General features: G+C 34.9%; 2 protein-coding genes across 2 annotated transcripts; one reads left to right on the top strand and one right to left on the bottom strand.

Annotated features, from left to right (window-relative positions):
- Positions 1–17: 17 nt before the first annotated feature.
- LOC137385281 (uncharacterized) lies at positions 18–3,524 on the bottom strand. Its single transcript, XM_068071724.1, has 7 exons — positions 3,480–3,524; positions 2,885–2,918; positions 2,291–2,387; positions 1,649–1,745; positions 1,199–1,332; positions 549–671; positions 18–379 (listed from the first exon to the last, which is right to left on the bottom strand). The coding sequence occupies exons 1-7, from the start codon at positions 3,522–3,524 to the stop codon at positions 52–54; spliced, it is 858 nt and encodes a 285-aa protein (XP_067927825.1). The 3' UTR covers positions 18–51.
- A 368-nt stretch (positions 3,525–3,892) lies between these two features.
- On the top strand, positions 3,893–12,950 carry LOC137402663 (methionine-R-sulfoxide reductase B1-A-like). Its single transcript, XM_068089168.1, has 4 exons — positions 3,893–4,072; positions 7,278–7,420; positions 10,112–10,220; positions 12,811–12,950. Exons 1-4 carry the CDS (start codon positions 4,018–4,020, stop codon positions 12,813–12,815), a joined length of 312 nt encoding a protein of 103 aa, XP_067945269.1. The 5' UTR covers positions 3,893–4,017; the 3' UTR covers positions 12,816–12,950.
- Positions 12,951–14,811: the final 1,861 nt, after the last annotated feature.

Genomic DNA, 14,811 nt, shown 5'->3' with positions numbered 1-14,811 from the left:
TTTCTTGTATGTTTTGTTCAAAGGTGGTTCCTATTGGGTTTATCTCCCTTGTCACTCTTCTACAGTTTCTTCTTTCTTTGCTTCTTCCTGTTCAGTGACAGCTTCTTCTTTCTTCGCTTCCTCTTGTTCTTCTTTTGTTTCATCAGTTTTATCATCTTTTTCTGCTTCTATTTGTTCAAGGCACTCTTTGACAGCCTTCTTCGAGCCGGGAGTGTTCTGGAGGTAGGCGAAGTACGCAGACTTCATGTTCTCTCGATTCATTGGGTGGACATCTCCTAGTCTGTGCAACTCCATTCTGTAAAAGTCGACTTTGGTACGTTCGTAATCGCTGTCTATCTTCGCTTTTCCTTGTGAGCTGTACTTTTCTCTGAGCTCTTTCCTGCTTAAACATCGATGAAATGTAAAAAGGAATAAAGTTTAAAAAAATAGAGAGTAAAATACATATTACCGTACGGGATTATTGTGATTATTTTCAATCTATCGCAAACATGAAACAAACTAGCTTGATATGGTGCAAATCATTCAGGATTTCAAGCAATTATTCTCACCGTAACATTGGTACATCGCTGTAATCAAGCTTTCTGCTAGCGAGGTCTGGTGTATCCATGTCTATGGTAGGGAATGCTGGAATCATTGTGCTTCCTTCACCTACTTTCTTTTCTTTTTTAGGACTGAAACAAAATATACCATTGAGTTTGACTATTGTGAATTCAATAGGGTTTTTGGCACAAACTTTAAAGTTCCATTCTTTTTTGCATGAACGATCTGATGATAGCATTTTTAGCGTGTCACTTTAACATTCAATATAGGAATAAGTTTGAAAATATTGCAAATCTTATTTTGAAATCAAAAAGCAAAATTTAAAAAATTTGACAATTGGTTCAGAGAAAACCCTCATGATCTGACTGCCTCCACCTGGTACTACCCATATGCTTTTACTGCCTTCAGCACTTTAGCATGCATGGACTATCCACTCAGAGTATTTGTTCAGCCGGTTTCACACTTAGTAGATTTGCAGCTTATAGTTAGCCATTCATAATGCAAACAGAGCTACAATATTGTTAGTAAAACAAGTTTAAAGAACAAACAAGGTCTCCTATACTGTATCAGCCTACTGGATCGATAACATTTCACTGGTCAGTAGTATCCCAGCAAACAGTGAGTTACGACAACAGATAATGATATTATGTTTACATACCTTTGACGAAATGGCTGAGGCTTTTTTATTTTAATAGGCTGTCCCGGTGTGGCATCCATCTTGTTGCTCACCCAGGGATCAACCAGACCTATTGCTGTGTTTCTCGTGGCATACTGTTGAGTTGAGTTTTTTAGCTGAAAATTGAAAACATTGCTGGCATTACTCTATGCTTTGCTGTCCTTTTTGGAGTTATGCTATAATCCAGCCAAATTGATTAAAAACACTGCTGCTAAAATACGATGTTTTGTTAAAACAATGAAACTTTATTAATCATTGAAAAATCTGTAATTTGGTTTTTGCTTTAAGCAAATATTTTTATCGGGTTATATTCTTACTTTATCTACTACAGTATACATGAGAAGTTGTGCCATTTAGAATGTAGGCATCAAGTGGTATACCGAGTAATGCTTACTGCTAGTTGATGTTTACCAACATGGTAAGAGGTCATACCTTGCCATTGTCTCCTGTCTTTATTATTACGTGTTCAGCTGTAGTCGTATTGTAATAAGGCGCGAGTGTGTTGAAACAATATGGAACATACTCTTGCCTAAAACAAACAGTAACATTGACAACATTGGCTGCCTCTTAATTCAAGAGTCTTATCAGATTTTACCTCATAACTATCTGAAGTTATGATAAGGTATTGTAGAACAAAGTACTAAGATGGATGTTGGACATCTAGAAGTGATATTAGTTACGTTGAGCAAAGATTTCATATCAACGTTGGTAATATATCTCTGGTGACAAATGTAATTACATGAGTGTCATTGGACAAAAATTACGTTTGTTTGCGTAGTTAACTTATCAGCGGTTTTGCTGCCTGATTGTACTAAATTGAATAGAGCCATAGACTGCTCGCCTTACGGTGTGAGGCAGCCAAGTCTCCCTTTCCATTCCCACTTCAATTTACTTAATCAAATTCAAAGAATAACAATAGCTTGGCCTAACCAAAGAGCAATTCAAGAGGTTTTCAATGACCGCTCAAATAAAACTAAATTTAGTATGTCAGATCAAAGGGTTGCTAATTCCGCTAGGCACAGGTACTAGTATAAACAGCAGGTCAGCAGTGACGAAAGTTATTGTAATACTCACACTGGAGGAGCGTGAATATTTTCTGATTCGGCTTTCAGGCTCTTTTGTAACCTTCGCAGCTCTTCTTCAAAGAATTTTTTCTTAGGGTCACCCTCACCTAGCGATATAATATTACACTACGTCAAGTAGACAGCCAACAAATTGTAAATACAAACTTGATATCCTTGAGCCACATTTCTATTCACGACACACATATTGAGACATAGCATTTAATCAATAATACTGAATTGAGATTGAACCATCAATTTCAATGCAAACCAACATCTCTATGAACACAGCACTCTCCTTACGATGTGCAAACTCTCTCCATCTTACTCGTACTTAACCATAATACATATTGCAGACAGTTATTGGCTTGTGTTCCTATATTTTATGCAACCAATTAGCCACCTATCGGGCTTCTTTTACACTTACGGGTGCGACGAGATTTGTCCTCGTCTAATTCACTCACCTGAGTGAGCGTCTCATCATCATCTACACACAAACATATCAAAATAAAATTAAGATTTTTTCAAGAGTTTCTTGTGAGTCGATGTGATTAACTATACCGCAATACTTGACAAGATTTCACTGCCTGTTTGAGTAATACAATACCATCTGTTTTCTCTTGACTTCCCGACTTGTCTTCCTATAAAGATAAAACAACCTACCAATAAAAACTACCAAAGATGAATAGTGTGTGCCTAATGTCATAGTATGTAAATCTACAAGAAAAATGAAAGCCTACATTGCACAAACCTCCGTAAAAATATATTTACATGTTGGTACTAGCATAAAATACGTTATTTTACATACTTTTAGCAGATCTGCTTTATGTTGAACCATTAAGAATATGTCAAACAAAAACTTACAGTAGAATAACATAATAAAGATTGTAAATATACATGTATATACAATTATGTGTGCTATTACATTAGGATTGCTTGAAAAGATTTGTATTTGAGCTTAAATGAAGGATAGAAATACATCATTTACAGTGAACTCAAGCAAAAAGTCATAATACTAGTTAATAGTATTTAATAGTCTATTTAAAAGGTCACTACAAGAAGATGGGATGTAAGCAAAACTGAACTTTGTGTTCAGTGCTAACAAATGGTGCCCATACTCATCTGGATACCCTTCAGTACGCACATAAGAATGTTGAATTGCTTGTCAATAATGTTGTGATGTAGAATTTTAAATTATGTACCTGTTCTTTTGTAGCTCTTTCTTCTTGGGTTTCTTCATCTGCCATAGCGCTTTTCTGTATCTATGTATGTATAACGAGCTAATTAAACGCAACCTGTCCCTTAATCGAAGAGCTAAGCCTGCTTTGATAAGTGCGTTGTTATAGAAACCAGGACTACGATACGTGATTGGTGTTCCATAGCGAAAGTGCTCTTATAGCATTATGGTTTGTCCTGTCAATTGTTTAGATGATAAAAAACGAAGTAAATTGTACGCCTCTCTTCAAGTTTTTAAGAACCAAGGTTTAGTTTTAAAACGTAGTCTCAACATTTCGCAAAATCACTTTAAATCCATAAAGCGATTCACTAGTCCGCCCAAGCGCTTTTCGCCCATAGAAGCTGAAAATCCTAGGCTTCTAGCCCGTTATGAAACCAGACTCGCGTAAAGGAAAAACGTAAGATAGCAATGTTCTAGACGGAAAATCGAAATCATCTAGGAAGAGTGACATTGCAAAAAGTTCAACTACTATTCGGCATACAGTGTACAGTTTTTTTGTTAATATGTCGTTTTGCAGTTGGGGCAACGCTGAAAAGTTCAAAGATTTTTTCAACACAGGTGAGAACTAGACGTTTGTATCAGTTAGTAGTTTAAAGTAGAAAGTATGAACAACAACGACACCAAACCGTCATTTACTTACAAATGTTATCAGGTCTCTTTTTTGAGCGATTACTCAGTTATTAGCTGAAAATGCTTTACGTTGGTCTTTTAGTTTTATTCAAGTAAACTTGTGAGAAGTGTTGAACACTTGAAGCTTTGTAAAAGTTTGGGCTGTGCTACTGTGTCGCTAAACAGCATTTAAATTGACTGTGTGTGGGGGCTTTATCAATCTGACATGATAATTACAAGCAGTTTATATTGTCTTTGGTAAATATCTTTACCAACGGGGCCTTCTCTCATATGCGTAATTGTCTCCATTCCAAAGCCAAATGTTTTGATTTTTTGTGGATTGAATTTTACTGCTTTTTATGATTTAAAATGCTGGTAAAGCTACTCTCATCAACTTTTTTGTAAAAATTGCAGCGCGAGTTGCTTCATCTATTACATCAGGGTAGCAAAGATTATAAAATAAATGTCAAGTACTCCATGTCAGTTTTTCTACCTTTTACAAAGAAACAAATATTTACACCAAATAAAAGGACATTTTTATAAACATGATTTTTAACACAACAACCTTTTTAGAGAAAGGTCTCAACTGGTTTGTCAATTTGCTATGCATAATCTAGCTCCATTGTGAATGAAATTTAGCCCTACAAATGATAAATGTATACTCAACATTGGTAATACTATGGTTCAATGTCTTTTGGTATAGCAATAAGCAAGGTGACTTGACGGAATCACTGAACCTAAATCAAGTTTTGTAGTGAGTTTGACACTTCTTATCGCAGACCTCGGTGTGTACAAACTGTAAATACTGTAAATATATACTTACAGTCAAACATGGATAACTCGCCCACGGATAGCTCGAACACCTGGTTAACTCGAACGGTTTCTTTGGTCCGTTCCCACGTAATGATAAATTGCTATAAATTGACATCATCGACAAATATCGACATCAACTCTGTTAACTCGAACAGTTTTTTGCCCAACGGCTACCGAAACGGTTGTTATCGCTTTAGAAAATCACTTTATTCCAAGCCATAGAGGTAAACCTCAACTTTTCGCAATTCATAAGTGTCGTTATTACCACCATCGGCAAAATATTTTTGTCAACGACTTTTTTAAAGGTTTGGTGAAATTTGATTTATACCAAACATCCGCTTGGCGATCGCCCTTCGGAAGTAAGGAAAAGTGAGGTAATCTTTGCGTAAACTTCAAGAAAAATTGGCAAAATTGATCGTGGGTAAAACGCTCAAAAGAAAAAGATGTCTTTTCTTTTGAGCATTTCAACAACGATCAAGTTTTGCCAATGTCAATCTAGAAAACGTCCTGGCAATAACATCACCTCAAACAACAAACCAATCTCAAGTGATAGAAAAATCTCTATACTTTTTGATAAAAAACGTTTTAAACTTTACATTAGAAGCATTTAATTTGAAACAAGCCATTTGTGCTTTTGATTTATATTATAGTTTTTATATGTACATGTATCTACTAATAAATAAGTAAATACAAGGACTTGTGACAGTGCTCTGATAACTTGAACGCTCTGATAATTCGAACACTTTCGCTCGGTTCCGTGAAGTTCGAGTTATCCATGTTTGACTGTATATATAAATATATACTTATACAGTATATACTTTTGTATATACTGTAAATAGAATTACAGTATATATAAAATAAATGATTCAATGAATTTATGATTTGCTCAAATAAAGAACTTGATGAGTGCCGTTATTTATAGTCCATCAAAGAGGCAATTACTTCACATTGAATTGCTCATCTCCTAATAAAATTGAAAACATTTTTGCCATGAAGTCAGTAAACTGAACTACAGTATTAACATTTATGTCAGATTCTATAAACACAATTAGATAAACAGCAATAAATACCCAACGCATTACTTAGCAAAACTTTTGCTGCAATTGATTGAAAGCAGTTATAGCTATTTTCATGTTATAGCTCATCCATGTCTAATGTTTTCTGATGGGAAGATAACTTCTCTCAAGTTCTTATGGTAACATTGCTACCCGGCTCATCTATAGCCTTATTTGATGCAGTTGTTGTATTCAATTTCTACATGTCAGCCATGAAATCAATAAATGTGGAGATTTTAATGGCTTTTCTTCACTGCTTCAAAGATATCCTCTGTTGGAATCGTTGTTCTTTCTAAAAAAATTCTTTCAGCTGGGTTTTAGCGCAGTTGAAAATTTTTTATAGATTCTACTTGATTGTTGTGTTGAAACTAACAAAGGTTCTTGAACCTACAAGCTGTTCAGCGTATTTTACATCACTTCAACATGTTCTGGTGACTTAATGCTTTTGATTTGTCTTCAACAGTTTTGAGGTTATGTATACGAAAATAGTTAATAAAAATTGGTTTGTTCATGATGTTGATTTTAAGTGAAAACTATATTAATACCAATTGTTTACAGTGTGTTTACAGTATGTGAATAGCTCCGATAGAAATAAAAATGTGCAATATTTAATACAAGAAAAATATTCCTGGCTGCAGCTGAAATATTGAAAGATTACTGTTTCCTTCATTGATTGATCCTTTTAAGTGTCATTTGTCCAAGGATAAACCTGTTTGAGAAGCATCAGATCAGAATGTAGTTTTATGCATCTTTATGCATTAAAGGACGCTACAAACCAGTCTTGGAATAATGACAAATTAGTGATTATATCATGAAATTCAGCTTCTTGTGTAGTAGATTACTGATGACTATACTTCAAAATGGAGTCATTTTGTGTCCTTTTTGTGAGTGAAACAAACATAATGACATAATGCAGCTGATTTGCGTTCTCTAGAACATTCTATAGCCTGGAATGTGCCACATCATTGTCACGCTTATCCTAAGTTCCTCCATAACAAAGATACAATTGAATTTTCTGAGAATGTACACTCAGTCATTTATCTCTCCAACATGTTGAACACGCAAAAGCATGACTTGTACACAAGTGATAGAGGGAAGATGAGCTAGTGTCAGCAGTAGTGAGCCTATTAGCGATGCTACTGAGTATCACTCCTATCAGATTTCTTTAGCATGATTACTCAGAGTGAAATCATGCAATAATATCTTTACACAACGGTGAATGCGTCAGCAAACAGTTTCATTGGGGATTCTTATTCTCGTTCATCTTTTGATTGTTAACCTTTTAGGTAAATACGTTTGTGTAAGATGCGGCCATGACTTATTCTCAAGCGCTTCTAAGTATAAACACTCGTCACCTTGGCCGGCGTTCCATGAGACTCTTAGAGAAGACAGTCTACATAAAAGGCCTGAGACAGAGACAGCATTCAAAGTACATAAGTATAATAAGCTGCCTCTTTGATAGCGTTCAGTACCAGCAAATGTGGCGCTCTGACTGTTCTATTTAATACTACAGATTGTTGTCGATTTACAAGCAGTTCTACTTACATCTGATCGACTTTACGGGCGTCTTTAATTTTTTTTAAGGTGATTCTTTCTATTGTTGTATCAGTTGAAAGGTTTTCAGTCACAAATCAAATGCAGTAAATCTACAATTATTTTACACAGCCTGAGCTGCATAAAATAATTGTAGATTACAGTCATACTTCGACTTACGAGCTTAATGCGTTCCGAGACTGAGCTCGTATGTCAATTTACTCGCATGTTGGTGCAATTTATTTATATATAGAACAATTAAATATATATTGACTGGTTTCCATACTTTAAAAAATGCAAATAAAACGCTCAAAACAAGTTATTGTAACAGAAAGAACACGTTGGTTATTGTCCTAACTTACCACATGCTTTCAAAAAGCAAAATATAAAAAATAATGCAAGGAAATGTGATAAATTAAAATGTAAAATTATATACATACAATAGCAGCTAACGCTAGCATTTGTCAGGGAGGGAGATATAAGTTATCTTTCATTACAACAGTTGACTTTGATAAATTTGAAGTTTATCAAAGTCTTAAAAGACAAACTTAGAAGCAAATCTAAAAGCAAACTTTCATTTTTAACTTAACGTAATAAAAATTTCTTCAGCGTTCATAGATTGAAGTTTCTCGCTGGTTAGCTATTTTTTCCTTCGTTTCGCTTTCACGACTAGCCGGCCATTTTAAGATGAACCTATCTAAGGACGTTTGCCTTTGTCGCCCTTTCAACATGTTATGATTACGACGAACACAGGTGTCGGTCACAAAGGTTTAATGCACGACCGCTATCCAACTTGTCCGCATGCCTATTTTTATAGTTTTGATAGATTTTCAAATAGCCTTTTCAAATAGCGTCGTTTCAGTTACGCGGTCACCGGCCAATTGTTCATCTTTTATCCAATGCATGAGCGGTCTTTCCATCAGCGGCCGTGAAGATCGCTGCGCCGGTTAGAAACTATGGTTAGTCCTTTTGTGAGCTAAATGTCCTGAATATAATCCTTCTGTTTGATAATTGTGGATGTATTTCTGTCATATTGCTGAGCTAGCTCAATCACGCATACACATTTCGCATATTTTTCAACAATTTTCCGTTTAATATCAATTGTTATCATTTGCTTTTTCTTTGCATTGTTTTTTCATTTTACTGGCAAACTTTCGGTTCGGTCTACGTGCAGTATTTTTAATTCACATAATTCTGCACTGAAAAGCGCGCACAAAAACACGGTACAAAGTATAACTTGAGCAGTTGAAAAATACAGATTGAAGCTGTTGTCATAAAACACCTCCGGACTTCTTGGCAACTGACTCACGTGCTTGTATCTCAAACATGGCTCGTATGTTAGTGCTAAAACTTGCTTAAAAGCTGGCTCATATCTCACGTTTCTCATACGTTGGATCACTCGTAAGTTGAAGTATTACTGTATTTGTACATTAATAATAAAATTTCTTTTTGGTTTACGCGGCAGTCTCTGTCAATAGGAATGTTTGCTTCAGTAAACGATAAGAAGGTTGCCTTGAAAATAAATTCCATTTTGATTTTGTACTGCATTTTGTATGAGTAATTTATATTATTTATTATATTATATATCATTGTACTGTATTATATAATATTGTCTATACCATACATGTAAAGTATGGTATAAATAATATTATATTTAATGGTTCAACTTGACCAGCTTGCAACCTGTCAGTCAGAATGTAACTCAGTCGTAAGTCGAGGATGACCTGTATTTCATATTTACAGGAAAGAAGATTACCTTATATGAATTTCTCTTAATAATTAATGTAAATATTATCAAATGCTTTATTGTAAAAAACATGCTCGACAATTCTTCGTGATTTTGACATATTTGCTTCATGCTTCTTGCAAGACTTTCAACTCAACCCGTATATCAATCAACTTGCATGGTAATCAAATTAATCTCCATACAACATAACTGAAACCGAAGTAATGTGTTCCAGACCTGAAACAACACTCTCATTATCACTGTAAATTATTAAAATAAATGTTTTTGAATAATGAGTATGTTTATATATTTTACCAGTGTATGATAAAAGCGTAGAAGTATGATCGCAAAGGTTTGACTTGAATAATGGCTTGTAAATCGGAGAACTTGTATAGTTGGCTGCTTGTTGTTTGAGGTTTGACTGTATTTCAAAATTTTAAGCATCAGGATAAAATATAATCGTACTACATATTAAAGTATATAAGTTGTAAAAAAGACAACATTGTGTCAGCTTTCTTCAATCTGTTTCCATTTAGATAGATTTAGCTGACCTAGCTGTTTCTTTCATTTCCCTCTGCTGTACTGGTGATGCCTATCAAGCCTTCGATTGATGATACATGTAGCTGTATTTTATATTCATGGCTATTTTTATTATATTATTATATATATTTTATGAATCATTGTTATTATTTTCTGGCTATTAATAATAGCCTATTATTAACGAAGTAGTTTGTATGGCTCTGCTGTCATCACTTGAGAGGCTTGCATCGTACCAGCATCCTTGACAGTTGTAACGGGGGAGTCGTAGATATATGGATACCCTCAAACAGTCATGCGTTATTGCAGTATTTCAATTGACAGGTTTCGTGTGGTAATTGCAAGCACCCTCTTGGACACGAGTTCATAAAAGATGGTCCAAAGGGCAAGTCGCGCTTCTGAATATTCAGTGACTCCATGAAGTTTGTCGCAGGTAGGTTCAGGATAGGATGAACAGTTTGGTGAGAATTAGAAAGAAAAAGTCTACACGACAATTATGCATAATCTGTAGGCTTGGAGGCGTTTTTCACTGCATCGTTTGATGTGACGTTTGCAAGCGGGTGACATCCTTGCAAGTTTAGATCGTGGGAGCTAGTTAATAGTTTTAGCTGGTTATAGACTTGTAATGTGTCCTTGTGAGTCGTCTGATTCATATGATAATCATAATGAGAAATATTTTGCCATATGCAGATGGTCATTAAACAATAATTTAGTGGAACTCGACCTTCACCCCTATGGCAACATATTTAGGCTGTAAGCTAAGCAATACGTTTGTTCATGTCAACATTGGTGAAACTTCACAGTGCGCTGGTGTAAGTTGGAATTTTGTTTCAGTTTTTGTTATGAACTTCCCTAGACTAGAGCGGAAGAGAAAGTTCTCTGCACTCAAAGGATACTTCCTTAGAGTGAGGCCTCTTGCATATGTTGCTAAGTTACTGTACGTTTATTCATGTATACATAGAATTATTCATTCAACATATTACTGGTATATAAGTGTGTCATTCTTGGAAGATAAAACATTGTTTTAAGACAGCACTTTGTCACATCACTTAAATATTGTGAAACCTTTGTTATAAAAGCAGTGCTTTAATTATTTCAATATCTTGAATTATATTATTACATGTACTATCATTACAATAAAACAAGCTATATATTGTTAATTTTGATAAAGAGTGATAGTGGGTCATGTTGTAATATTTTTGTTCATTTATATAGTTTATTGTCCTGCAAGTACTTATCAACAAAGCACTTGTCCTGTTTCTCGCTCTGCAATAGGTTGCCTAATGTCTTTTAATTTTATAACTGGAGTTATGCTTCTCAATTTTATATTTACGTTTCACATGCTATTTGTAATCCAAAAAGATAGAATTATCATCTAACCTCCGTACAGATTGTTTTAACTGCGGTATAATATTCTGCATCTCAGTAACTCAGGCTATCATACACTGGCTCGGTTGGAGTCATTAACTATGGGGCAGTTTGACTTACTGGCTACCAAAGGCTATTGGTGAACCAACTTTGTTGTCAATTCTTTCAACTCGTTTTCTTTGCTCGGTTGGAGTCATTAACTATGGGGCAGTTTGACTTACTGGCTACCAAAGGCTATTGGTGAACCAACTTTGTTGTCAATTCTTTCAACTCGTTTTCTTTGCTTGAGGCACATGAAAAAAAATTTATATACATATTTTTATATACAGTCATACTTCAACTCACGAGCTTAATGCGTTCCGAGACTGAGCTCGTATGTTAATTTGCTCGCATGTTGGTGCAATTTATTTATATATAGAACAATTAAATATATATTGATTGGTTTCCATACTCTAAAAATGCAAATAAAACACTCAAAACAAGATATTGTAACAGAAAGAACATGTTGGTTATTGTCCTAACTTACCACATGCTTTCAAAAAGCAACAAATAAAAAATAATGCAAGGAAATGTGATTAATTAAAATGTAAAATTAAATACATACAATAGCAGCTAACGCTAGCATTTGCCAGGGAGGGAGATATAAGTTATCCTTCATTACGACAGTTGACTTTGATAAATCTGGATTTTATCCATGTCTTAACAGACAAACTTAGAAGCAAACCTAAAAGCAAACTTTCATTTTCAACTTAACGTAATTAAAATTTCTTCGGCGTTCATAGTTTGAAGTTTCTCGCTGGTTAGCTAATTTTTCCTTTGTTTCGCTTTCACGACCAGCCGGCCGTTTTAAGATAAACCTATCTAAGGACGTTTGCCTTTGTCGCCCTTTCAACATGTTGCGATTAGGATGAACACAGGTGTCGTCACAAAGGGTTAATAGACGATCACTAGCCAACTTGTCCGAATGTCTATTTTTATAGTTTTGATAGATAGCACCCGGCCTTTTCACATAGCATCGTTTCAGTACGCTGTCATCGGCCAATTGTTTATCTTTTATCCAATGTCTGAGCAGTCTCTCCATCAGCGGTCGTGAAGATCGCTGTGCCGTTTATAAACTATCGTTAGTCCTTTTGCGAACTAAATGCCCTGACTATATTCCTTCTGTTTGATAATTGTGGATGTATTTCTGTCAAATTGCTGAGCTAGCTCAATCACGCATATATATTTCGCATATTTTTCAATAATTTCCCGTTTAATATCAACTGTTATCATTCGCTTTTTCTTTGCATTATTTTTCATTTTACTGGCAAACTTTCGGTCAACGCACAGTACTTTTAATTCACATAATTCTGCACTGAAAATCGCGCACAAAAAAACATGATACAAAAGTATAACCTGAGCAGTTGAAAAATACAGAGTGATGCTGTTCTCATAAAACACCTCCGGCATACTTGGCAAGTGACTCATGTGCTCGTATCTCAAACATGGCTCGTATGTTAGTGCTAACACTTGCTTTAAAGCTGGCTCGTATCTCAAGTTTCTTGTATGTTGGAGCACTCGTAAGTTGAAGTATTACTGCATATAGCATCTCTAAGAGTTACTGTAAAGTTGATGAGTACTCCAGCTAGTTGATGAGTTTTCTCTCAATTTTGTAGCATAAAGCTTTAGCTGACAATTCATGGAGTGGAACCAACCAGCAAGGATACAATTGACATGTTGCACTCTACACCTTTACTGTCGCTCGCCGCTATCTAGTCTACATCCCTGTCCACCTCTGTCCTACTCCTCTACTATAGACTCTTCACATCACCATATTGTCCCTTTTGTATCGCTACCTCGGTTGCATTCTTGCTGTAACTTATTAGTCTTTCCGAGAAGCTCCCATGTTCATTATCATATTTATGATGCGTTGGAGCTCCCCTCATAGCCTGAGCGCTCTCATGCTGATTCTTTGATGACCTTTTAAACGTGGCGGTTTTTGGAAAGATCTTAAAATATGTAGTGACAATTTAAAGTATAATATGCAAAGCTCTCTCAATACTCATTGCTCTGTCACAGCTTATCCAAACTTTCGCAAGAAATAATATTTTTATAAATACATCGGCATACTATCATATTTGCCATGCGCAATACGTCTACACTCTTTATAATATTACAATTGGTTGCGTGTCAGGCTAAGATTAATCTTGATCTTCAGGCTAAAGCTACTTTGAGCTTTCACTTCATCAACAAATAGGTAAGTGGTATCTGCAGCAGCTATCATTTCAACTATTAGATGCTGCAGTTAACCTCTATCGCCTATTATACGCTTATTAAAGGACAACTCTACTACTAGTTATTTAGTGTAGCAATACTAGAGGTAGTCACTTATGACACTAAACCTGCCTTACATGCACATCTGTTCTATGTAGAATGATAATAATTACCTGTAACCATCAGATCTCTGCTCCATATCTTAAGGCAACGGAAACAGATGATCAAATGAATCCAGTACCAACAAATTTATTTCACCAAAATGCGGACCAGAATAAAATCAACTAAACGTTAGAACAATATTTTTGAGATATTAAACCACGTACAATATGTTATAAAATACATTCATTATTAGAGCTTCCCACAACCCCTGATTTACAATTGAGTTTGGCTGGTGCAAAGTTGTCAATAAACAATGTAATACATGTACCGTGTGGTATTAACTGCATTTGCATAGTTTGACTATTGGCTGATTTTATGAGTTTAAATCTGGTGGTAAAACTTTTTGTATTAATATAAAGTGGATTCTACTCGATTCATCATGTTAGAGCATATATTATCCAATGATTACGAAAGACATGATGTGGTATCTTTTAAATTCTTGATGAAATTTATTCAAGCAAATCAAAACAGGCGTTGTTTAATGGGTACTGATCTACTGATTGACAAAACTTCCAATAAATACAATGCAATTTTACCTTTATGCGCACACAAGCTTAAGCAAAGTACTTTTACATTCCTCAATAGACTTCACAGTCAACATTTTCCATAGCGTTAAGTTATGCAAGTGTAGTTTTTGCTAAAATAAGTGGAGAGAATTCAATTTATCAGAATGCATGTGGCTGCTAATCAATACAAAACTCACAGCTTTAAAGAGTTGCAGTTTAGTTTGGCAATAAAAACAAGCTCTTTTTTATAAAAAAAAATGAATATTGGTCTAGTTTGAATTATTATTGCACAGATGTGCTGTAGCGTTAACCCGTTACAAGGAAGGGTGGTTATGACTGATGGAACTTTATTTCATCTCACACAGTTCTCACCGTAAAAACTGCAACATTTATGGAACAATTTAAACAATAATTCTATGGATAAACAACAGTCTTTTTTGCAGCACTACTAATCCTACTACCACCACTAATGATATAATAAAAGCACACACAGACCAGATGTATAATCCAGAAGGCAATACTAATTCATAATATTTGTTCGAAAGGGTAACATTTCTGTTAATAACATGTTATCTCATTTAACGAAACATACATTGGCTAATACAAAAAATGATATAAAATCCATATACTAGTTTAAACATTCATGTTGTGTAACTCATGAATCGAAGGCTAAAGTCCAACATAGATATTTTAATGACACAAGATATACGTAATGTGAGTGAAAAAAAGCCTTAC

The sequence above is a fragment of the Watersipora subatra genome, chromosome 1, assembly GCF_963576615.1.
Source record: "Watersipora subatra chromosome 1, tzWatSuba1.1, whole genome shotgun sequence".
In the NCBI taxonomy this organism is placed as follows: domain Eukaryota; kingdom Metazoa; phylum Bryozoa; class Gymnolaemata; order Cheilostomatida; family Watersiporidae; genus Watersipora; species Watersipora subatra.
This window is presented reverse-complemented; position numbering and strand designations above follow the sequence as displayed.